Consider the following 25953-nt stretch of genomic DNA (forward strand, 5'->3'; position numbering starts at 1 on the left):
GGGGCGCGTGCGCGCGCGCGCCGCGGGCCAGGGAAGCCGGCGGTCCTGGCACGTGATCCGCGACCGGCTTGGTCGCTTCGTGGCTGCGTCTGTCCGTCCGTCCGCGGGTGCCATCATGGCGGACGCGGCCAGTCAGGTGCTCCTGGGCTCGGGCCTCACCATCCTGTCCCAGCCGCTCATGTACGTGAAGGTGCTCATCCAGGTAGGCGTCGTCGCCGTGCCTGCCCCGCCCGGCGCCCCGCCGGGTCGCCGCTGCCCGGGGCGCCTGAGGAGGCTGCGGCGCCGGGCCTCCCGTCCCCCGCGGGGCCGCCCCTCCCTCGCCGCCCGCCCGCCGCCAGGCCCGCGCCTCGCCCGCCGCCCGCTGCCGCCCGACCCGGCCCGGCGGCTGCCCAGCGCGGCGGCGTCTGCTCCCTGAGGTGGGCCCCGGCCGGGCGGCGCCGAGGACGCGCCGGCCTTCCCCTCCGCCCCTCGGCGCGCGGCCCTCTCTCCTTCCCGGCCGCGGGCGCAGCGCGAGACTCGGGGCAGCCGGGCTCCGATCCGCGCCCGGTCCCGCCGCGCCTGAGCTCCGCGCTGGCGGCGCCGGGACGCAGGGAGGGCGCCGAGGCGGCGGCGGCCCCGGCGGGAGCCGTTCGGTCGGGGCGCGCCGCGGGGTGTGCGCCGGTCCCCCGCGCGCCGCCAGCCCACTCCCGAGTGCTGTTTCCACTCGCAGGCACGCGGGGCTTCGCGCGTCTCGCTGGCGGCAGACCGTCGGGGCGTGTCTGCAGTGGCCTTGCTGAATTTCCGCGTGCTGGGCAGCTCCTTCCGTCTCTGAACTTTTGTCGAGAGTTGACGTAATTACGTCACGCGTGGTACCAAGGAGAGAACGCCTGTCCTCCCCATCTATCTTTTTGTCGAAAATAGGCAAGACGCTGGGGAAGGCCCCATTTCTTATGTTTGCGTTAATGATGTGAGTCCATATTATGTGTTGCCGAGTTGACCTTTGTGGATTCAGAACCTGTATGTAAGAAACTGTTAAGTCAGTCATTTAAATTAAGAACAAAGGGCATTCCCTGGAGGTCCAGTGGTTAGGACTGCGCTTTCACGGCTGAGGGCCCAGGTTCAGTCCCTGATCAGGGAACTGAGATCCCCACAAGCGGCTAGGTGTGGCCCAGAAATAAAATAAAGAACAAAACCTTTGAACCGTACTGTGACATCTGAAACAGTTGGCACATCTGTAGCTAGATAATATCTGAGATGAAATCATTTTGCAGTAAATCTGATATAAGCCCATCACTCAGTCCTTATTCAGGAGGCAAGGTTTTCTAGTGACATTCGGAGCTCTTGTCTCAAAGACTCCTTAATCCTGATTGCGCAACATCCTTGTGTTGCCAAGTGTCTCAGGGGTTTTGGTGAAATTCCCAAATGTTCAGTTTTAAAACAGTTGCACAGTGACACTTTCAGGAGTTCTTTAATTGAACAGGTGGAGAATCACAGCAGTAGAGAGTCGAAACCCTGTCTGACAGCACTCATGCTCTCAAGTGTCCCTGTGGCACTAGAGTCTGAATATATTGTGGAAATAAAATGATGACATTAACTCTAAAATGGCCTTTATTAGATTGTTCGTGACAGTCTGCTCCTTTAACATGGACTTAGCTTGTAATTGTTTCCCAAATGAGTTATCCCGAGCTGTATCTGCATTTGTCTTTTGAGAGCTTTGTTTTGTTAGCCAAATATGAAGTTGATGCTGGCTTAGCCTTCTCACTTTGTCCAAATATTAAAAATATGCTGGATTTTCTTTAGAAGATATTTTTGAGCGTCCTCAGTAAACTGTAGCTTTCTTAACACAAAAATTTCCCTTATTCTGTTTTTCAGTTTGATGCTAGTCTATCTCAGCTATATGGTTTATTTTGTAGAATTTGAAACCAAAAGAAAACTTGGAGTTTATTGAAACCAGTCTTAATCAAGTGACAAAATTAAAACAAACAAAAACAAAAAACCACACAACAGACAAGGATGATATTCATCACTGTCTTGGAAAATATACACTGCATTCTAACTTGTGTTAAAAAATTATAACTCTAAATTTGTTCTTTATTCAATACCTTGCAACCCAGGCATTCCTGGAAATTTTTGCTTAGTATTGGTGTATTCTCCTGTTTTTAAAGGTGGGATATGAGCCTCTTCCTCCAACAATAGGACGAAATATTTTTGGGCGGCAAGTTTGTCAGCTTCCTGGTCTCTTCTGTTATGGTAAGTGTCTGATTTATTTGGAATTGGATGACATTGAGGGGTGTGCTAGCCAGAAATTACTGAAAAAATATATAGAAAGCTTGTTTCTTTGAAATTTTTATGTAACCATTACTTTCAACTAGAATGTAAATCTCTGGCTTGTGTTCTTAGCTCAGCACATTGCGAGCATCGATGGGAAGCGTGGGTTGTTCACAGGCTTAACTCCAAGACTGTGTTCAGGGGTCCTTGGAACGGTGGTCCATGGTAAAGTTTTACAGGTAAGAAGAAAATCAATCCATCTTCCCACAGATTTATATTACCTTTTACATATACTGTTCGTTCTACTACTCATCAAGAGCAGTTTCAAAGATACGTATGTTTATATCCATGGCCTTTCTTCCTCTTGAAAAACATTTACTTGAAATAACCATTCTTAATTCTTTCCTGGAAAGCAAGGAGAATTTGTATAAAATGAAGTAATTGATTTTGATCTACATAAGCTTCTTGCTCTGGACCAGTTGTTCTGAGCAGAAATTAAGTATACTTATTGGAGCTCCTGTAGAGCTCATTTGAATGAGGAAGGAAGCTGGTTAAAACATACATTTGTTTCTGATGTTATTTTCCTCTTATTCCTAGTGTTACTACTAGTAAAATGTTTTCTGTTACAAACTTATTTTTTTAAAAAAACTTAAGAAGATAAAAAAAGTCAGGATAGTCTTTATTTGTGGGAAGAGGGACTGTGCATGGGGTACAAGGGTAATGGAAATGATTTTCCTTCACCTGGACCATGGCTGTGTGTGTATTTGCCATTTGATTATTTATTCCATTGTGCGTTTGTATTTCGTGCACTATATCTGTACATGTGTTATATTGCATACATTTGAAAGGTTTTCTGTTTGTTTAAGAAAACCTCACCCAAGTGTGCAGGGTAGTGGTTACTTTTGAGAAGGAAGGAAGAAATGAGGGGTGAAACTTTAGCTAATCTGTGGCATTTTATTTTACAAAGGCAAGAAATTTTAAGCAGAAAAGCCAAAATATTAACATCTGTTTAATCTTGGTGGGAGATACATAGGTGGATTGTTTTCTCAATTTTTCTGTATGTTTGCGATGTTTCATAAAATGTTTTTAAAAACATCAAAATTAGATTTCTTTCTTAGTGATCATTTTGTTTTGCAAGCTTCTTTTAACTTTAAATGCTAAAGCTTATAATTTTGATTATGCTGGTTTCTCAGTTGCACCAGTTACAATGTAGGTCAAACACAATTGCCCTTTGCAATATTTGTAAAGGTATTATGCATACAAATTTTGTACCATTTAGAACAGTCCATGGGAAGGTTGTTCAGCATGAATATAAGGTTAATAGGTTTTCTAGTTCATTATTCTGTCTCCTACTGACACTAAGGGTATGTTATCTTGTGTGCTGTAGCTCTCAAAAGTATAGCAGTGTGTGCCAACCAAATCTGTATAATATTTTCAACCTGTATGTCAGATGTGCTGAATTCCAAATGTTTACAAACTGTTTATTTCAGTAGTACTCGGTACAGGGAAGTCCCTGGCTGTCCAGTGGTTAGTATTCTGCGCTTCCTCTGCAGGGGGCATGGGTTCAGTCCCTGGTCAGGGAACTAAGATCCTGCACTGTGAGGCTCAGCCAAAAAAAAAAAAAAGAAAAGAAAACCACCACCAAAAGTGCTCACTACAATCCTCCAGGTACTTTTTGAGGCTTTAACGTTGCTCCGGTCCTATTGTTGTAGCATTTGATGAGCAGATCATGATTTTGTTCATCAGTTTCATAATCTGATTGGCTTAGGTTTTAAATTCTCTTCAGACTGTTGAATCGAGTTGGAGAGGTTTTCCAGTCAGTTCCTCGCGTAGAAGCTGTTTCATTACACTTACTCTTGTCGTCATGCCTGTGGCCTGAAGGTAGAAGCACCATTTCGGGTGGCCCATAGGTCAGAGTGATGGAGTGTTAATGTTTTTGCTGGATTGATTACTACTCTGTTTTCCGGCCACACTGTACTCTGACTCAGTGAAAGCGCTCTTGTCACCTAAATGAGGTTTACGTTTTCATGTGAGAAAGTAGTTGTCATCTAAGCTCAAAGAGGTTTGTGTATAGACTTAGAGCACAAGTGAAATTACTGCTTGAGATCAAGTTCCTTTATGTAAAGGAAAAGTAAGACAAGCCCGAGGTAAGCAAGTAACTGGAATATGTGTTTTACATGTAGCCACATGAAATAGAACTGGATATTAGTACACTTAGTATCAAAAGCAACTTATACAGTCAAGAGGAAAGACCAATTCAGGGTTTGGTTTGGTTTATTTATTTATTTATTGGCTGCGTTGGGTCTTCGTTGCTGCACACAGGCTTTCTGTAGTTGCTGAGAGAGGGGGCTACTCTTCATTGTGGTGCGCGGGCTCCTCATTGTAGTGGCTTCTCTTGTTGTGGAGCACGGGCCCTAGGTGAGTGAGCTTCAATAGTTGTGGCACATGGGCTCAATAGTTGTGGCACACGGGCTTAGTTGCTCCGTGGCATGTGGACTCTTCCCTGACCAGGGCTCGAACCCATGTCCCCTGCATTGGCAGGCAGATTCTTAAGCACTGTGCCACCTAGGAAGTCCACCAATTCAGGGTTGATGCAACTGTTAGCCTTTGTTTTAGAGTTCTATATATCTGAACAAGAATTAAATTGAAATCTGTTCAGAATAATGTAGAAGAGACGGGTTGAAAATTTTATTAACGAGGTGAAAACCAAAGTCTAGAAATGAATGAGAATTTTTTAAAACTCCTTAAACTGTTAGAACTATTTCTGGCCAAAGACCTGGAATTTGACCAAAAATCATCATTTCGCTTAGTCATGATATTTGTTCTCTTCCCTCTGATTTTATTTTTAAAATGTAATTCTTTTTACAAAAGACAGTGTTATCTATTTTTTAAATCTGATTATAGCTAGGAGATCAATTGTTTGCTTCTTGTATTTCACCTAGCCCTTCTTCTATTTCTGAGGTATCCCACAAATAATGTTTCCTCTTCCAATGCAGTGTCAGTCCTGACAGTTTCATGTTCTCTTCTCCAGAAGAAGAAACCATCTCCTCTCTTGCTTGGTTTAGAAACAGTCAGACACAAAAGGAAAAGTGAGGTGATTTCAGCTATTCAGACTTAGTACCAATTCTCTGTTCTTTGTACACTGAAGCATCTTGCCCTAATTTGGTATTGGACTTGCTTTTTCCATGAAAAAGCCCTGAGGCTTTTTCTATAGCTTTAATCCTAGGCTATGTTTTTACCGATTTATTTTCTGTTATATGTGTATGTTTAGTAAATAATGTTCTTGGATTTTTGTTTTGTTTTCCTTTTTCTTCTTTTAGATAAGCTTTTATATGAGCTGACCAATCGTTATGTTAAACTTAGCAACAAGATCATTAGAGATACTTATTTCTGAGTATTAATTAGAAGTAGAAGTTAATTGGAGATTTACAGTCCCCCAAAAATCAACTATTTTAATTTCTGCCAGTCAATAGAGTTTTCATTTCATGTCCTGTTCAATGACACTATGATAGCCCTAATCATCCTTTCTTTTCTTGTCTCTTTCTTCTTAGCATTACCAGGAGTGTGACAAGGCTGAGGTATGTTGGAGCAGATTTATGTGCATGAGCCCATTTTCCTTGCAAGCTGCTGTTGCTCTTTGGTCCTCTTTAGGAAAAGGGATGAGCAGTCAGCTTTCCTTTCATCATAGAGAGTGTTGGTGTACAGAGTGGGCACCAGTTTGAACAGTTCTGTTTAAAACAATCAAGACATCTGTCTTCTTTCATTTTGATTTCCAGGAGTCAGGATCTGGAAATGTACAGAAAGAAGTTTCATCTTCCTTTGACCGAGTTATCAAGGAGGTAAGATGATTATGAGTTCTCTGAATCAGAGCAGGGTGGCAGTTGTGGAATCAGGATCATCAGGCCTGTATGTTCAGTGTCTGTTCCAAATGAAGTTAAACCTTCAATTTAATGTGGGCTTTACTGCATGTAGAGCATAAAGAGAGAAAAAAAGCATTACTTTTTGGAGTAGTTGCATTTCAAGGAAATGTATTTTGCCCACTCTTTTCATCTTTAAAATTGAAGAGGTTTCTACTAAACCCTCTTATAATACAGTTGAAAATCTCTGGCCTAAAAGTGTTAAAATAGTGGCTAGGCCCTTTGTGTGTGTTGGATATTATACATCCAGAAATGCTTTTAGAGCATTATTCTGACTTAGAAATGTCCTCATCGCCCATTTCCCATTCCTGTCACCTGCCATTGGAGTTTGTTGCATTCCTGACTTAATAATACTCTATTATTTCTTAGTCTTTACATTATCTAATTGTCTATAGTGAGGTCACAATTTTTTCAGTAAATGCTGCCTTCTAAAGTATATATTACTGAACAAACATCACTATAGGTCTAGATGTCAGATGAGTCAACTCTGTTTTTTGTAAATTTTCATGAAGTCATTTTATTTAAAAGTAGAGAGACATGTATTAATATGTGTTTTATATTTTCTTAACTTTATTTACTTCATCCCAGGGCTCTTAGAACTACCATTAGAGTAGGGGGTGAGAGATCTCTTAACTCAATGACTGAAGATAATGTTTAAATGGTAAATGAATGACAGACCTGCTATATTTATAACCTACCTCCAAGTATTGTGATTGAATTTTTCTACTAACCTCTGGACTAGAAAGATAAACTAGGATAAATATAGGAGCTCTTAGATACTGCACAGTTACAGGGTTGTGGTTGAAAAACAAATCAAATTGTTTTGTTCTCCTTGAGATGTTGGTACAGATTAAATAGAGCCTGACATTTGTCTAGTGTAGATATCAGGGTCTCTGAAATCACTCACGAGAGAACAACTTAATAATTTAAAATTACAGGCTCCTAGTTTTATTCTAGCTAGGTTACTGTTTGCTGGTGACTTTCCCTGTTTCTTCTTTATTTTTGGCCGCACCTTGCAGCATGTGGGATCTTAGTTCCTGACCAGAAATCAAACCCGCACCCCCTGCATTGGAGGCTCGGAGTCTTAACCAGTGGACTGCCAAGGAAGTCCCTTTCCCTGTTTCTTTGCTTTTGTTTTTCTTATCTGTAAATTTGAGGAGATAATAGAAATCTGCTTTGCAGAGAAATTTTGAGAAGTAACTATAACAATATTGGAATCCGTAAGTGAAAGCTAAGCTAGAATGATAGTGTATTGTATTGCATCCCATTCAGGCTACTCTTCCTGACTCCAGGAAGAGCAGGAGTGCTGTGTTGCTCACTTTCTTATTCTGCATTGTCCACCCACATGACTTTTCATAGGAATTTGAGTGTCATTTATTTAGATTTCACAAGTGTGTGTTGATTGTTTCCAGACAACCCGGGAGATGATGGCTCGTTCCGCTGCTACTCTGATCACACATCCCTTCCACGGTATGTTTGCAGTTGATAACTGAAATCTGATTGTTTATCTTTCTTTTATGTCATGATCTCTCCTGACTACTTAGATAGGTTGACATGGGAGTTCACGAAAGTACCTTGCCTGTGGTTTTTTGTTTGCTTGTTTTGGCTTTTATCCAATGTATCCAGATAGCAAAGTGTCTTTAGGTGAGAAAACCTTTTTTTTTTAGCCCCCCAGGGCTATTAAAATTTATCTCAAGGTAGCTTAAAAATCTTTTCTCTGTGTTCTGTAGTGATCACTCTGAGATCTATGGTACAGTTTATTGGCAGAGAATCCAAGTACTGGTAAGTGTTTCTATTTTCAAGTATTCAAGGAGGTCTGTTGAAGCCAAAGTATTAGAATAATAACACTTTACATTGTTATGATGCCTTAGAGCTTACAACACAAATTCCTATATTGTGTATCATTTGATCTACAGACACATGGGCGCACGCACACACACACACACACACACACACACACACACAAAACAAAAAACAACAGTAAAATAGAAGGAAAAGACCCAGACAAGTTTAGGAGCCTACCCAGGATCTCAGAGTAAGTTGCAGAACCACTGAAGTGAGAATTCACCCTGACTCCATGTGACTACACCCTTAGGGATTAATACCTCCACTTCTATTTCTAAATTCAACTGTCTTTGTGGAGTGAGGGTGGTAGAAAGGGGAGCAGGGGTGGGGCTGTAAATTTCACCTTGTCAAAGTGGTAATTGAAATTTGTTTTCTTTAGTAGCTCAGAAATAACCTTAATGTATTTTACCTTTCCTTCTTCTGAACCTAGTGGACTTTGTGACTCCATAGCAACTATCTATCGGGAAGAGGGCATCCTAGGTTTTTTTGCGTGAGTAAATTACTGATTTGTGTGTGACTTTTGTGTGAGTAGAAAGCTTTTATGAGAATGAGGACATGATTCCTGTTGAAACCTCAAAATGTACTCTCTGGGTTTACTTTATGTTAAACTCTATTTAGGCCCCTCCAACTTAAATTCTCTCTCTCTTTTTTTTTTTTTTTTTTGATTGCATTGGGTCTTTGTTGCTGCATGTGGGCTTTCTCTCGTTGCGAGCAGGGGCTACTCTTCGTTGTGGTGTGCAGGCTTCTCGGTGTGGTAGCTTCTCTTGCTGCAGAGCACGGGCTCTAAGGTGCACAGGCTTCAGTCGTTGCAGTACACGGGCTCAGTAGTTGTGGCACACGGGCTTAGTTGCTCTGTGGCATGTGGGATCTTCCCAGACCAGGGATTGAACCCTCATCCCCTGCATTGGCAGGTGGATTCTTAATCACTGCGCCACCAGGGAAGTCCCTAAATTCCCTTGTAGAGATCCCAAACTTTTGCTCTGCACATCTAAAACATTTGAAATGAAGGTTTTGTTTTTTTAACAAATTCATTCCAAGTTTCTACCATTATAGTAAGTTCTCAATTACTATATATAGATCATAAAATGAGGAAGGTTCATTTTTGAAAAAATGGAAAATGATCTAACATATGTCTTCCTTATCCTGAGAGAATACGTTGTTGCGCTGTATTCATTCTCTTGAATTTACTTTGGAAGAACTTAAGCTACTAGCCTTGTTCTTCTGTTAACAATGAAGACGGCATTATCAACTAAAGGGTCCTTTTTAATTTTCAGTGTTTCCACGTAGATTTTATGTTTGAGCATCATAAATACTCTGGGGAATAGGCAAGACAGCGATTATTTTTCTCATTTCAGAGAATAAAAAAATAAAAACTGATACCCTGGGACGTTCCTTTGCTGCCCGCCACGCGGCTGGGAAGTGGTAGACGTGGGTGGCATTTAAACCCTGGTCTTCAGTCTGTGAGGTGGTGTTCGTCCCACTCTTCCACGCTGCCTCACCTAGGTTACCTAGGCCCTGGAGACGTGTTTTTTGATGCCCCTCACCTGTATCTTTGTTGGGGCCGTTCTCATTTTGTAATTTTTCTCATCTTTTCACTGCCAAATTTGAACATCAAGTAGGTTAGCAATAAGCATATTTAAGTCTCTTCTCTTCAGGCAAATTTTTTGCCTCCGTGCTTATAGTTATTAATAGTAAGGTGAGCCATTGACCATAGCTTAGAGGGATATAACCAACCTGCGTTCTAAAAATTAGAATAAAAGTCATTAGAGGTTAGCCTCAAGAACAGTTATATTAACGCGAATGAACTGGTTAGGTTCTCATATTTAATGTCTTTTCAGTTCTCTAGAATGTTTTGAAGTCTAATTCTTTGAGAAGTGTTTATATTGAGTGAATGATCATTTTACTGACCACATTTCTTGGTTCTTATCTTCATGTAGGGGTCTTATTCCTCGCCTCCTAGGTGACATCATTTCTTTGTGGCTCTGTAACTCACTGGCCTACCTCGTCAACACCTATGCACTGGACAGTGGGGTAGGTTGTGCCGGTGATGAGCTGTGCAGGTGTTGACTTCATTGTATCCACCCGGCAGCTAGGTTGGCTTTAAAGTAAGGTGGCTGTTGGTTAAGTGCCTGACTCATCGTTATATAGCTAAATATTAACAAAGTTTTAAAGGCTAATGGAATGACCTATACCGTGTACCATGGAGAGAGTCCCTAGGGCGTGGCAGAGTGAGCCTAACAGTCTAACAGTCTGCCTGTCTCCATGCTGCAAGGAGATCCCTTCTTTATTAATACCTAATGTTAGGGGACGCCATGAAGCAGGATAATTCTGTAGTGTACTCAGGTGTTCCATCTAATCTGAAGTGTTAAGGGGACTCCTATATTGGGCTTTCTAGAAACCTCAGCCTGTGGGCAGTGGTGGGTGTGTGCGTGTGTGTGAGTGTATGTGTAAGAATCAGCCTTCCTTGAAAGTAATGATTCTCCAGCCTCAGCAGTTGTAGACCTCTTTGAACACAGGCAGCCCCATAGCATGGTGGAAACTAGAACATACGCAGGCAGGGGGTAGGACTAAAAATCCGTATGCTTGGTTTCTTGAGTATAGAGACTGATCTTCCCCACAGTATCTGGTCACAGCTAGGTGCATACAGAAGGAGTGACTTGTCCCTTAGTATACCGTCAGTATGGTTTCCAGAGATTGTTTTTCTAGGACACGGCAAAGGGTTACCAATCTCACTTCCTGTTGTTGAAATCCTGAGGCTATCGTATTTGTTCCTAAGCCTCTTCGTCTAATATGAACTTGTCTGTTAATGTTGAATCCAGCTGATCATTTTGACCACTGCCTTTTTATGCTCATGATCAGTATTTTAGGTTTTCATAAAATTAATTAATTTTCAAGTTGTCAAACTAATAATTAATTTTTAAGAGATAGAGTATATTGGTATGGTTAGGGATAGTTAGCTGTTAATATCAGCTTAGTTTTCTTACTCGTTCTAATAAAGGCTTTGCTCCTATTCTAGGTTTCCACCATGAATGAAATGAAGAGTTATTCCCAAGCTGTCACAGGAGTAAGTTTTCAAAAATTCTCTTAACCTTTTAGGAGTAGTTTTTTTTGTTTGTTTGTTTTTTAAAATATTTATTTATTTATTTGGCTTCTCTGGGTCTTAGTTATGGTACGCAGGATCTTTTAGTTGCGGCATGTGGGATCTTTCATTGTGGCATGCAGGGTCTTTAGTTGTGGCATGCAGAGTCTTTAGTTGTGGCATGTGAACTCTTAAGTTGTGGCATGTGGGATCTAGTTCCCTGACCAGGGATTGAACCTGGGCCCCATGCATTGGGAGTGCAGTGTCTTAGCCATTGGACCACCGGGAAAGTCTGTTTTTAGGAGTAGTTTTCTTTTAAATTTGGCCGTGTCATCACTGCCTTAAAGCAACCAGCTGTCTCTCAGGGAAGTCTCTCAAATGTATTAATGTTTTTCAGAGGTAAGAATAACCCAGAGCGCCTGCATCACAGTGACAGTAATAACAAGCCCACATAGTCTGGTGCCTTTCAGCTTTCAGAGAGGGCGAGTGGGCATTTCTCATCACAGAGCTGCCCCTGCTTCTCACTGTATCCTGCTGAACCTTGACTGGAAGCCTCACCCTCTTTAATCATGTGGAGTCTTCCAGTAGTTGACTTTTGAAGTAGTTTCCATGGTCTATGGAAAGATGTTCATGTTTTCTTGTTTTCTTCAGGGCTATTTTGAAAAGCTTATTGTATTTAGTTGTATTTACTTTTTTTGTTTGTTTTTTTTTTTTGGCTGTGTTGGGTCTTCCTTGCTGCACGCGGGCTTTCTCTAGTTGTGGCAGGTGGGGGCTACTCTTCACTCTTGTTGCAGTGCACAGGCTTCTTATTGCAGTGGCTTCTCTTGTTGCTGAGCACGGGCTCCAGGCAATCAGGCTTCAGTAGTTGCAGCACTCAGGCTCAGTAATTGTAGCACGCAGGCCCTAGAGTGTGCAGGCTTCAGTAGTTGTGGCTCACGGGCTCTAGAGCACAGGATTAGTGGTTGTGGTGCACGGACTTAATTGCTTCATGGCATATGGGATCTTCCCCGACCAGGGATCGAACCTGTGTCCCCCGCATTGGCAGGTAGATTCTTAACCACTGTGCCACCAGGGAAGTCGCTAGTTGTATTTACTTTTTTCTTTTCTTTTCTTTTCTTTTCTTTTCTTTTCTTTTCTTTTCTTTTCTTTTTTTTTTTTTTTTTTTTGCTGTGTTGGGTCTTCGTTGCTGCTCAAGGGCTTTCTCTAGTTGTGGTGAGCGGGGGCTGCTCATTGCAGTGGCTTCTCTTGTTGCGGAGCATGGGCTCAGTAGTTGTGGCACATGGGCTTAGTTGCTCTGTGGCATGTGGGATCTTCCCATGCCAGCAATCGAACCTGTGTCCTCTGCATTGGCAGACAGATTCTCAACCACTGCCACCAGGGAAGTCCCTGTATTTACTTTTAAATGATGAAGTTCAGTTGTATTTGAATGAGGGCTCAATCACAGAATAAGAGAAGTCTTCTGATTGTTGGTTAAAAGGTTGCATGTAGTAGTATGGTAAGAGGAGGAGATAACTCCAGGCTCAAAAATGTGTAAGTTAGTCTTTCCTGGGTTACTGAGAAAGCACAACCATTGTTGGAGTATTCGACCACGGTGGCACTAGGACTAAGGGAGGGGAAGAAGAATAAAGGAGGCTAAGAATGACTTAGTAACTTAGCTCTCTTTTTACTCTTTTACAGTTTTTTGCCAGTATGTTGACGTATCCTTTTGTGCTTGTCTCTAATCTTATGGCTGTCAACAACTGTGGGTAAGTGCCTTGCATTTCTTATCTTAGTAGTTGGCTGCCTGTATGCCTGACAGGCAGAGAGTCCTGGTAAAAATTTGGGGAGGATAAGTACAAGTGATGCTGTTAATATATTTCCTGATTTTTTCTCTGCCTGCCCTGTGCACCAGCCGTGCCGTCAATTTTTGTTATAAGCAGCCACTTCATACGCTGTTTTGGAAGAGATAAGGGTGCAAATACTATTTCTCAGGTACTTATAAATAATGTGCACTTGCCAGTAATCTACGTTCTTTACTGAAAAGGGTGGGATAATTACCAAATTACTCTACTTTCACATCTTTCCTTTTTTTTTTTTTAAAGAACTTTTTGTTTATTTTTGGCTGCACGGTACAACGCGCAGGATCTTAGTTCCCCAACCAGGGATGGAACGCATGCCCCCTGCATTGGGAGTGCAGTCTTGACCACTGGACCACCAGGGAAGTCCCTCCTTTATTTTAAGTCCTCATCCTCTCTTATGAAAGTTACAAAAGGGGACTTCCTAGGTGGCGCAGTGGGTAAGACTCCGCCTGCCAATGCAGGGAACACGGGTTTGATCCCTGCCCCAGGAAGATCCCACATGCTGCGGAGCAACGAAGCCCGTGCACCACAACTATTGAGTCTGTGCTCTAGAGCCCGTGAGCCACAACTGTTGAGCCCATGTGCCGCAACTGCTGAAGCCCACGCCCCTGGAGCCGGTGCTCTGCAACAAGAGAGGCCATGGCAATGAGCAGCCTGCGCACCACAAGGAAGAGTAGCCCCCACTCACCGCAACTAGAGAAAGCCCATGTGCAGCAACGAAGACCCAACACAGACAATAAAATTAAGTAATTAATTAATTTAAAAAAAAAAAAGAAAGTTACAAAAGGTATGTCAGGGATTGAATGACAATCTGTACCTGTTTTTCCTCAGGGCTACGTGGAGAAAGTGAGTTTTAAAGTAAGAAAAGTAGAAAATTTGGTTGAAAATGGAAAATTTCTTGACCTTTCATGTATTGGCTGGGAAGGGGCTGGCGTGCTGGTGGACAGCACTGGTCTCCAGCTTCTAGGTGCCAAGTGACTGTAGCAGGTTGGACAGAAGTTTTGCCTTTTTTGTTTGTTTGGAATTTTTGTTTGTTTTCTTTTTTGAGTTTTCTTCGCCGCGCCACGTGGCGTGCAGAATCTCATTTCCCCAACCAGGGGTCACACCTGTGTCCCCTGCCGTGGAAGCGCGGATTCTTCACCACTGGATGGACCGCCAGGGAAGTCCCAGAAGTTTTGCCTCTTGATTTAATTAAAAACTCTATTCAACTAGACTACCTGCCACAGTATGCCATTAGATAGGTCACTGTTTTCAAACAAGTTATCAGATTCATAGCTGTGTGGAGTTGTGAGCACAGTTACCATATTCTGTTTTGTGATTGGTGGAGCAGCTGCCACATATTCGCCCAGAGTAGGCTTGAAAGAGGAGTTAGGTGCGTTGTCGTTGTTCTTTGTAGTGTTTTAGAGAGGGGTTGTGCCCGAGGAAGAGCATGTGTCACCAGCATCTTACACCACTGTCCATTGTCCTGTTTGGAGTCTTTTGAACACCACTTAGTTTTAAAATTCCCTTTTCCTGCTCTTTCATCATACAGTCACTATGTTCTAGGATTTCATCTGTCCACAAATTTAAACATAGATGTTTTAGAAAATGCATAACTGATTGAAGTTTCTGTTTATGTGTTGACTCAAAACCTAAATGTAAGGGAGGGAGATCCGTTTTGGATGCTCCGTCTTTCCCCTGCTCCAATAGAATTTGTTTCTTCAGAACTAAAATCGCTTCCAGGGAAACTTCCAGGAAGAATATTTCGACAGAGATTTACGGAGTTCTTGAGAGAATGTTTTATAAATACTGACTTTAATAGCTAACCTTTTTTTTCTATTTCAGGCTTGCTGGCGGATGCCCTCCCTACTCCCCAGTATATTCTTCCTGGATAGATTGCTGGTGCATGCTACAAAAAGAGGTACTTCTCTTTCAGTCTCTCTCTCCCTCCCTCCCTCTCCCCTCCTCCTATTTTATTTTTGATTGTTTTCTTAAATGTCTCTGGAATCCTAGGTTAATTCTTGTAGGTTATCCTTTAGTCACCAATTAATGTACCCTTTTCAATGTTGCATGTGTCACTCTGGCATAGTAGTAAAATGTGCTGCTTGGAAATCATCAGGAGAGGTAGTGAAGAAGTAAGATTTCCTGGATGTCATTTGGAAGCCATTTGAGTGATCACATTTAAATTATAAATAAGGTCTGAGTAGACAGTTATCCTGGTTGTTAAAATGATGCCCTTGATTTCAGATTGTTTTTCAACCTTACCTTTTTTAAATAACTTTTCAGAATCTCCTAATATATTCAGGTGTTTTCCTACAATATTTAGCGAAGCTGAGAGATGAGTTGTTTGTTTATGACATTATTTGTCACAGTGGTGTTGAAGGAGCTGACCTCTTACTTCTAGAGTTGCGTTAGTGGATGATTTTGTCCAGATTCCAATTTATTGTTTGTTATTGGTGTGAGGTAGGTCATCTCCAAGCAGAAATTCTTGATCAGTCTAGGCAGAGCTTTATTAGGAACCAAAATGACAAATGGCTGTGTGCTAAATGTAACATGGAATTACTTAAAAAGGCCATCAGTTGAAAGCTGTTTTTGAGTGGGAAGCACTTTTTGAAGGATCATAGAAGAACGTGTATGAGGAAGCTCTTTGTTGCATTATATTACAGCACTGGTGACACATATGAGAAAGGCCTTTGTTCACAGGGCTCAGGCTTCCCAGCCTGAATTCTGAATGCAGAGGCCTAAGTGCTGCTGGCGGGGGTGCGGGGGGGCTGCTTTTGCTTAGCGTGCCCAACAAGCCCTTCTGTGAACCCAGGCCAGGACCCTTGGGTGACTGCCAGGCAGACCTAACACGAACACTCTGGGTTTCATTCTGAGTTTTACATTCTCTGTTGGACAATCTCCCTTCGTGGTCCCCATTTAAAAGGAAAGGTGGCCCTTTTACCCCCCACTTCCTTACGAACCCCCAGCTATAGGAAGAAAGCAAATAGAAAATTATTAGGGTATCAGACACCTTATCTAGGGAACGGTTGGTCCTTTAAATGCTTAAGACAACAGCGAATCTTAATTGAACATTTACTGTATATGAGGCATCATGCTAAGAGTTTTCCATTTATCAGCTCATGTAACCCTCATTATAGCCGTGTGAGGATAAGTATCATTCTCTAATATCCTCACATATTAAGAAACCGGGACTTTGAATGGTCAAATAATGCCAATTATGTAACCCAAGGTCACACAGCCTGTATTTGGGAGAGCAGGATCTATGTGCAGGCTAACTTAAGTCTACTCAGTTAAACTCATGACATTACTACTTTAATTGTAAGATTTTATAAGTACTGCCTAGAGATCTGACCATTCCATTCAAAACAAAAGCTGGCACAGGGACTTTCCTTGCCGTCCAGGGGTTAAGACTCCGAACGTCCACTGCAGGGGGCGCAGGTTCCCTGGTCAGGGACTAACTTCCCACATGCCGCTCGGCCCAAACAAACAAACAAAAGCTGGCACTTACTGTGTGTTAGGACTGTTCTCAACACTGTCTATGAATTGACGCGTTTGATAATCCAGCTGGCTAGCAAGAGGCAGAGCCAGAATTTAAATGGGAATTCTATTTAAATAGGTAAGAAATACTTGCCTTTATCCTTGTGTCATAATTGTAGTTAGTTCCACAAAAGCTCACCTTGAGTCAGAGAATACAAATTGCTGCTCTGTAGTGATAGTCCCAGTTTTATCCTGGTCGTTTCAGTCAGGTTTTCCGGAAATATGTCAGAAGTCTCTGCTGATTTGGGTTGTCTGACCTCATTTCACATTAGACTTTATATTTGTATTTATTTTTTTTCCAGGGAAATATGAGCCGAGGAAATAGCTTGTTTTTCCGGAAGGTCCCCTTTGGGAAGACTTATTGTTGTGACCTGAGAATGTTAATTTGAAGATGTGGGGCAGGGACAGTGACATTTCTATAGTCCCAGGTGCACAGAATTATGGGAGCGAATGTTGATTTCTATACAGTGTGGCGCGCTTTTTTAATAATCATTTAATCGGGAAAATGGAAGTGTTTGGTGTCTGCCTTTTTTTGTTCTTTTTCCCAGCACAACATAATTTACCACTGATATTCCCCCTTTAGTTATTCTGAAATGGGACATTTTTACTCCAGATTATTTTACTTAAAGACGTTGCATTTACCTAAAGGTACGGGCAGGTTGTCATGTGATGAGTCTTAATTTAAGGCTTTGTAAAATGAAGAGTACAATCCCATGAAGAAAGAAATAATTCTGTAAAAGTTAAAATTAATAAGGCAAATGATATTGGAGGTTATAAATTCCTTTTTCTTTAGTAGACCTTAAAAACTCAGCAGCATCTACCAGAATCTGTATATTCTTCTAAGCACATTTGATTAAATCTGTCTCTCATACTTCAAAGAAAGGACAGTACACTGCTAACCTACCCTAGAAAATCTCTGCACGAGGCATCCATGCCTTCAGTCTGTTATTGCAAAGCAATAAATTGTGTTGCCAACAACAAAAAGGACAATTATAGAGAGTAAGCAAGATTTGGAAAGGAAGCATAATGGCTTTTTTTTCCCAGAAGAAATTCTTATTGTCGTGAAATATGAGAAGCAAATACTGCAGCATGAGGCCCCCTTCTCTAAGAGCTAAGCCTCTGCCAGTCCCTAAATTACATCATTATTCAGTTCTAATGGTATATGATATTTTGTTACTCCGTTTTTTATTTTGTTTGCTTTTTGTTGTTGCAGAAGGTGAGTAGTTTGTCTTTCATTTCTAATGACACCCTTGGAACGTGTACGTGTAGCTTCGCTTCTCGTAATGCAGACTTAGGTCCACAAGATTCTTATGCTGTTGACCACCTCGCATGTCATAGCCTCCGTTAGGCATGTCAGCACTCGCAGGAGGGGGAAGAATTCATTTTAGAAGGAAATAAACTTCCACTCAAACATACAGCTCTTATTTACTCAGGCCTTTTAAAAGCCGGTAAAGATGCTCTAAAATGAGAACGTGTTTGGTTTCATGTATTTAAGTAATCTGCTGGGTTGTTGTCAAATGAGTACACACTTACTTTGCTGCTTCTTGAACGAGTTTGCTCCTTGCCTGTGAACACAGCAGCACCCACAGTGCTAGAGTGAGCACGCAGGGCCCCCCGCCCCCCAGGCTTAGGAGCACAGCCTGAAGCTCGTGAGTAGCTTACCTTGAAATGTCTTTGATGTCTCTTTGTCTCAAAAAGTAATATAAATTTTATATTCTATTCAATATTTGCATTTGTTTTAATATAAAAGTTTTGCATTACCTACTTTTTTCCCCAAAAAAATCTTCAAGTAAAGAGGATGTAGGAAAATGTGCCATGTTTATTACCCTGAGGCTTCTGTTCCCACGCACACTCCGCCTGCCCACTCCGGTGCCCGGCTGTGGGAAGCAGTCTACCGCCAGAGGGCACCAGGACTTTGCTTTTGTACGCAAGTTGGGAAACGTTTCACCAGGGCCTGGGGTTATTCAAAGTACTGGCTGATCAATCCAACTGCATCCAAGCTACAAGTTCAGTAAGAGTACTACACCTGTGGTCCTCATAAAATTCTGTAAGCCATGAACATATTCAGAGTTTGAAGTTTATTCAAGGCCTAGTAAATGCAGGTAGGTAGGTGCTTTTAAGATACACATGCAAGAAATACTGAACTGACTCATTATATATGTAAATCATGTAAACCTAGATAAGGATTATCTTGTAAGCTGCACTTGTGAAACTGGCCCAGTGGTTTGCCCTGGCAGTACTGAGCTAAGTTGCCAGGAACTATTGCCTCTGGGGAGTGTGCTGGTCAGTGAAGCTTGATTGAAGAAAAGAATGTGGGGTTTCCTGGGACTTTGGGGGAGCTTGTAGAAGTACCAGGGTATACAGACAAGCTTTGGATAAAGGAAACTTTAAACATAGTCCTATATCCCAGCTATTTACTGTTACCTAAACGTACTCTAGTTTTGCTATGATTTCCTACTGTAGAAGTGTCCTGCTTTCCCTCTCCTCATTGAAATTTTTGCTATATGGTAAAATTCAGTTCTAGTGCCATCTCTTTGTGAAGTTTCTCTTAGTCCTCCAAACCAGATGAGATCTTTGCCTTCAAACTTCTCCTCCCCCAAGTCTTGTAATTATACTGCAAACTAAACTGACAAAATAGAAACTACATCCAACGCCAGATTCAAGGCTTATACAACAGTAGCGTTACTTCTCTCTGATCCGAAAAATCTGTGAAAAAAATTACATTTAGCCCTTTAAAACAGGCCCACTAAAACAGCAGCCTCACTGGGCTTTATAGGAAAAGTAGCTGGTAAAAGAGGTGCATAAAGTTGGTCAGTTTAAGGTGCTGTGGCAGGTAAGGGGAAGCAAGAAGAGAGAACAGTAGGGAGTAATGACTGCCAAGCCTGTTGTGTAAACGTTAATTCTCATAATCTTCGGTAGAGTAGGTATCCCCACTGTAGAGATGAAGAAAATGAGACTTACATTAAGTAACTCATTCAAAATTATACAGCTCGTAAGTTTCAGAGGCGAGTCCAAACCTGAGTCTTTCAAATTCCAAGGCATGTTTACTGCTTCATAGAGGCAATGAAATGCTGAGAAAAAAGTAGCCAATGAACCAAATGATAAGTGATTCATCCATCTGAGGAAAAATGGCCTTGCCTGCGTTTTAGTCAAATCAGTGAACCAAAGAACAAGCCTCCCACAACATACAATGGTCTTCAATCAGAAAAGACATACTTTTTGCCTCTGAAGAATGATAAATAGGGGAAGCAACTGAAAATAGAGATGGTCACCATTACTTTTCTATACTGTTCTGATTTATGCAGATGGAAAGCTAAGTTACTGTACGGGAAGGATGTATTCCCAGGAGTGCCCTCGGTCCAGTGTATTGGAACTCCTACTACATTTGAAGGATAACATTTTTTGAAAATGATTTGCATGTCAGCTCCTTAATGGAGGATTTTTTTTTTTTTTTTTTTTTTGGCCCTGTCCCTTGGCTTGTGGGATCTTATTTCCCCAACCAGGGATTGAACTTGGACTGTCGAAGTGAAAGCATGGAGTCGTAACCACTGGACCACCAGGGAATTCCCTCAGTGGATTCTTCTAGAACATCTTTGCATAGTGGAGGGTTCATTAAGGCTGCCTCCCTAAGTGCCATAGTAATTTGTATCTTTGGAGATTTTTTTGTTCTTTTTGTTCTTTTTTGGGGGGGGAGGGCGCTGCACCACGTGGCTTGTAGGATCTTAGTTCCTTAGTTCCCCGACCAGGGATTGAACTTGTGCCCCCTGCAGTGGAAGCATGAAGTCCTAATCACTGGACTGCCAGGGAATTCCCATGGAGTTTTGTTTTGTTTTAATATAGGCAAGGTTGTGTGTTTTATCTCCTCTGGAGAGATTTTTTTTTTAGGCTTATTTAAGGGTGTCACGTGACATCTCATTCTACTTTTTCCATCTCTATCGATCCCTCGTCCTATTATCTCTTCAGATTTGAGAGAATCAGAATCTTGAACTCTGATTTTTGTCCTAGAGGGAAAGTGAAAGGTTCTTTTGCCACAAACCAAAAAAACCCAAAACAGCCTTCTTTTGAGAGTATGTTGGATGGTAACAGCAATTAATTTTCTAAAGCAGCTGTTTCCCTTCCAACCAACTTTGTCCACGTGAATCGGCCTCATCCATTTGCTGCTTCCCCAAGCCGCCTCAGGGAGGCAGGTCTTCCACACGCACTGCCATAAGTCCATGGTCATGAGAGAACCTGTGGAAAAGCCCATTTGCCTTGCTCTCATAAGTGGATTCCTCTGCAGTCGGGGCCCCAGATCTCTTGTCTGGGACCAATTAGCCAGGTTTGGATTAAAACCAGTTGTTCCAGAACCAACTTACTGGCACCCTGAAAAAAATGTTTTCAAATAGGTTCAGATTAGTACCACTCAGCAAAATATGGCTGGAGAACAGTGCTTTGGAGCGTGTTGAGGAAAAGAGGGAGAAACAAAAATGGACCTAGAGGAGCTATTGAAGACTCGCCAGCTTCCTGAGAGGGAGAGCAAATAATGAAACAAACCCTGCCCCTCCCCAATCCTAGATGACGCTGTGGGTGAGAGAACGTTTCCTAGCACCACTTTCTGCCTCACTAAGGTAGCCAGAAGAATGGACTGTTCCCTGGTAATGCCACATTTCCATGGAAAACTCTGCTAGGCTTTGCGGTTTCTTTCCAAACTGAGGAGCCAGAGGTGAGATAAGGACAAGAAACAGATGTGTGCCTAGTCACTTTTTATCCTGTCTGCGGCCCTGCCCTCCTGGCATCCCAAAGACTGGTGAGAGTGTCCTTTGGCTGGAAACAAAAAAGGAGGGTGAAAATGGAAACAAGAGCCACGCCTCACTTCAGACTGCTCACCTCCTCCTGGAATTCAGCATTTCATACCCTTCCTCCCCTGAGGGGCCCACATTTAGAGTTTATAAATACATCCCTCAGTTACTAAGTATGCAAAGCCCTGGGTTGGGGCAGTGGAGGAGGTAATAAATCTCTCCCCGTCCCCATGGCATTGCTGCACACTGAGGAAGGGATGCAGTCTGAAGAGAACATGAAAACTAAGGATGTTGGGAGGATTAAATGGAACCCTGTGTAAAAGAGCAAAGCCTGGTGCGCTGAAAAGGTTCTCACTGAGTCTCCAAACACGTCTTGTGATGGCTGTTGGACAGGCAGGATGTGCCAGAAGTTGAAACCAAGCTCTCTGGGACCCACAAGAGGAAAAGCTCACATCCAGTTGGGGGAACTCAAGGAAGACTTCATGAAGGAGTGGCACTTGAGCTGGTCTCTAAGAACAGGACACTGGGAGGCAGGATGGTGGAATGGGAGCATTTTCTATCCCTGTCACTTAGCAGCCATGCGACCTTGGACTTTGGTCATATTAAGCCTCAGGCTCCTCATCTCTGAACTGAGGATAATACTCTTATTGGAGCATTAAATTGAGTACAGTGTCACAGTAAATATTTGGAGTGTGGTGGCTGTTACGGTGACTTAAGAATTAGAAGCTAAGGGGATACTTTACAAATACAGATAGTATAGGCAGTGTCATGGAGCTAGTACCGGCCAAGCGTTGAGGGAAAGTGGAATTGCATCTCTAATGACAGTCCTCACATTTCTTCAGAGCTGCATTTCTGCCATATAATGAGCACCCCGGACAATACCTGACGCACAGTTATCAGTAAATATTTGTTCAGGATCCTCAAATTCAGTTACATCGCAACCCTTCTCCCCAGGCCTGCAGTGGTGCTTGCATTCTCATAAACACTTCATGATCACCCTGTTTGCCAAGCTGAAACCCTGAAGAAGACTCTGAATCCTCTCTACCCTTGCCTCTTCTAAGAAGTTACTGCTAGATTCTCAGAAGCGCCTCTTGAATTTGTCATCCTCCCTCCGTCCCCACTGCCTTGCAGCATCATCTCTGCTCGCCTTGCAGCATCATCTCTGCTCAGCTGTTGCGGCAGCCTTCTATCTTGTCCTCCTGCCACCAGCGCAGGACAGTAGGCAGTAGATAAAGCTGGAGCTGTGTGGTACGACCTGGGTACAGAGGATGGCTACAGCTTTTCCCTGCCCATACAAGCTTCTGGCAAGGGATAAAATACTTTCTGACCTCAGTTTCTTAAGACTTCTTGCTCTAGCATCCTTAAATCCATGCACCCTAAGCCCACGTCCTGCAGCCCCAATTCTCCTCCTGCAACCTCCTCTGCTCCGCATATTGGTACATCACTAGCAGCTGATCTTTGTGTCTGTTATCTTCCGCTGGAGCCTTGTGCAGAAGGAGCCAAGCTGAGAGACAAGGATATTTATAAATAGAAAGTGGGTGTAAAGTTCTGCAGTTGCAAATGTTTTTTAAAAGGCTAATTCCATCTCTCCTCCATTTGAGCTTTGAAATTCCTGTCCACCTCCTCATCTCCCATCTTTTCCCAAAAGTTCTTATCCCTCCTTGGTCAAGGCCATGATATAAACCTGGAAACCATGGCGGCTAAGAGATGTCCCTCGGAAAGAAGTGAATCTACAGACAGCTGTACAGAGTAAAAGCTGTTGCGGTCACATAAATGTACTTACCACCTAGTAACAGCATATTTATTGTGGCTTCCTACACAAACTGCCCATGTATCCATTAGCTCCAACCCGTCAAACAGCCATATAAACAAAATACGACCCCATTTTACTGATAGAAAAGTGACGTTCCGAAGGATTAACTGATTTAGCCAAGACTGATAAATGACAAAGCCAAGATTCAGACCTGCGTCTGCAAGGCTGGGGAATTTCTAATGTGTCATGCACATGTACTGAGTTCTGTTTTTCTACATAAAAACGGGGGAACAGATTTAAACAAGGAGGTGGAGATGGAACTTGATGAGAGAGAACTTGTGATTTTATAACAATGAAAGGGTCAAGTTGTATATCATGGTTGCATACTCAAAAGCCCAGCAAACTGGCTTAATTAAGAAAAGGAATTTATTGGCTCAGGCAGCAGAAATGGCCCGTTGTTAATCTGGTGGTTCAGAGAAAGCCGTCAGGACTCCCACTCTCTCCAGCCCTTGGGCCCACGTCTGCCTGGTTTCCCTCTCAGACAGGCTCACTCCCCTTGGCAGCAGGATGGCAAATGGCAGCTTCACTTACATGGCTTCTTAGAGCTTGGAATCCCAGAGAGCAAGTTAATATCTCTTAGGGAAGTTCCAGCAAGAATCCCCTGGAGGACTCTGGCTTGAAACACGTCCATCAGTAAACCATTCCGTTCGGTGTGTCTGGGGGATGGAGTACTCTACTGGCCAGACCTGAGTCAGGCCCAGCCTGAAGGTGTCAGGACCCAGGGTCAGTCCCACTGGAACTACGTACAGCTGGCCCTCGGCATCTGCGGATGCAACCAAACAGATGCAAGGATCTGCCCCGCTTTGGGCTGCAGGGGCGTGGCTCAGCAGAGGAAGGTTCACCAGGCACAGTCATACACTGCAGCATGTCCAAAAGAAACAGCTTGACCAGAGAGAGAAAGCAGCACAGTCCACCAAGAACATGCCTGTGAAAACTGAGCCTGAGATGGGCACGGGCACCTGTGCGTAGGCGTGTGTATATGTTACCTCAGTCACCCCGCCAACCACATAGTATCTCCATTTTTCAAGTGAGGAAAATGGAAGCTCAGAGATGTGAACAACTTGCCGGGAAGGGGCAGAGCTGGAATCCAGACCTGGATGCGCTTGACTCCGAGTCCTGCGCGCTTGCCTGCCGCGCACGGCCGGCCTGGGGGAGCCTCTGCGTGAAACTGACAGGGGAGCGCGTGGAAGCCGTGGCCCCGCGGGAGTCCACCTCCGCCTGCCCAGCTGGGCTCTGAGGGCAGGACGGCCCCAGGCTGGGGGACCGCCCGCTCCTGCCCTGGCAGCCGCGGGCCCGCGCAGCTCTCCGCTGAGCAGCTGAGCAGTTCTTTACGTGCATTGGTGACCGGTTCCTCTCTCAGTGGGAAGACACAGCTACCGAGGAGCGGCACCCCCAACCTTAGCTCTGACCGTGGGAAAGAACTGCCCAGTGCTGTCAGTGGCACAGGAACCACAGGACAAGGTTGAATCGAGAAGGAAGGGTATGTTGGCCATGGAATGAGTGGGTGATCCAATACATAGTCCTAGAAAAATAATTTGAAGAAATTAAAGTTATGATCTCACATTTAGAGATTTAAATGGGAATGTGGCACACAAAACAGAGAGGAGGCTCTGACATAGAAGATGAGGACACCCCATTTGCAGAAAATCCTCAGACAGAAAAAGGGGAAGGGCTGAAGAAACCAGCGTGGCTGTTACCGAGAGCTCCCTGACAGGCTCACAAATGAAAAGGCAAGGATAAGAGAAGGAAGGTGGCCGTCCTTGATAAATTGAAACCTGGAAGTAGTGCAGACAGTAAGAGACACTGTTGGTTACCTTCGGAGCGAGCGGAATAAAGAGAGGTTAGGGTTCCACTTGGGGACAGAAGTGTCAGGTTAGCCGTCGTCAGAAAGCAGAATGCTCAGCCCTGATTTTTCTCACTCTCCACGGAAGAAAAACCTGTCTGACCTGGAATGAGTCAAGCAAAACTTGGGATAGAGGAAATGGAAACTCCAAAGAGAGGAAAAGTAAACCTAGGCACCCAGCCATTTAAAATGAGTTGCAGGGACTTCCTGGGCGGCGCAGTGGTTAAGAATCCACCTGCCAATGCCGGGGACATGCGTTCGAGCCCTGCTCCAGGAAGATCCCACATGCCGCAGAGCAGCTGAGCCTGTGTGCCACGACTACTGAGCCTGTGCTCTAGAGCCCTCAAGCCACAACTACTGAAGCCCGAGCACCTAGAGTTTGTGCTCCACAAGAGAAGAGACTGCGATGAGAAGCCCGTGCACTGCAACAAAGAGTAGCCCCTGCTCTCCACAACTAAAGAAGGCCCATGGCAGAGCAACAAAGACACAACGTAGCCAAATAAAAAATTAATTAAAAAAAAATAAAAATGAGTTGCAAATCCCAAGGTGTAGGACTTCCTAGGTGGCACAGTGGTTAAGAATCCGCCTGCCAGTGCAGGGGACACGTTCAATCCCTGCTCCAGGAAGATACCACATGCCTCAGAGCAGCTAAGCCCGTGCACTACAACTATTGAGCCTGCGCTCTAGAGCCTGTGAGCCACAACTGTTGAGCCCACATGCCGCAACTACGGAAGCCCACGCGCCTAGAGCCCGTGCTCTGCAACAAGAAAGGCCATCGCAATGAGAAACCCACACACCACAATGAAGAGTAGCCCCCGGCTCGCCGCAACTAGAGAAAGCCCGTGTGCAGCAATGAAGACCCAACACAGCCAATAAAATTAATTAATTAATTAATTAATTTAAAAAAATCCTCAGGTGTAACCCTTTGAAGAGACTATCCGGGAACCCTTGCCAGTGTAGCTGAGAACGCTGTGAACGAAAGGAAAACGGTCCCAATGCCCGATGGCTGCAACTGTCCTGGTGTTAGAAGAGCGGAAAAGGTAGATTCTGGAAACTCTAGGTGGGTGTACTTCT

General features: G+C 43.5%; 1 protein-coding gene across 6 annotated transcripts; it reads left to right on the forward strand.

Annotated features, from left to right (window-relative positions):
- Positions 1 to 25775, forward strand: MTCH2 (mitochondrial carrier 2). 6 transcript variants are annotated; one of them, XM_057747465.1, is made up of 14 exons: positions 1 to 202; positions 2145 to 2229; positions 2380 to 2486; positions 5279 to 5341; positions 5799 to 5825; positions 6024 to 6086; positions 7577 to 7634; positions 7895 to 7946; positions 8440 to 8499; positions 9947 to 10040; positions 11026 to 11073; positions 12766 to 12833; positions 14751 to 14826; positions 16748 to 25775. In XM_057747465.1, exons 1-14 carry the CDS (start codon positions 116 to 118, stop codon positions 16832 to 16834), a joined length of 975 nt encoding a protein of 324 aa, XP_057603448.1. In that variant the 5' UTR covers positions 1 to 115; the 3' UTR covers positions 16835 to 25775. The 6 variants fall into 6 exon arrangements, with proteins under 6 accessions (XP_057603448.1, XP_057603451.1, XP_057603452.1 ...); XM_057747468.1 differs by lacking the exon at positions 16748 to 25775 and adding an exon at positions 12980 to 13059 and having other exon boundaries at positions 14751 to 14812; XM_057747469.1 differs by lacking the exons at positions 14751 to 14826; positions 16748 to 25775 and adding exons at positions 12980 to 13059; positions 13170 to 14744.
- The last annotated feature ends 178 nt before the right edge of the window (positions 25776 to 25953 follow it).

The sequence above is a fragment of the Hippopotamus amphibius genome, chromosome 9 (assembly GCF_030028045.1).
Source record: "Hippopotamus amphibius kiboko isolate mHipAmp2 chromosome 9, mHipAmp2.hap2, whole genome shotgun sequence".
Lineage (NCBI taxonomy): Eukaryota > Metazoa > Chordata > Mammalia > Artiodactyla > Hippopotamidae > Hippopotamus > Hippopotamus amphibius.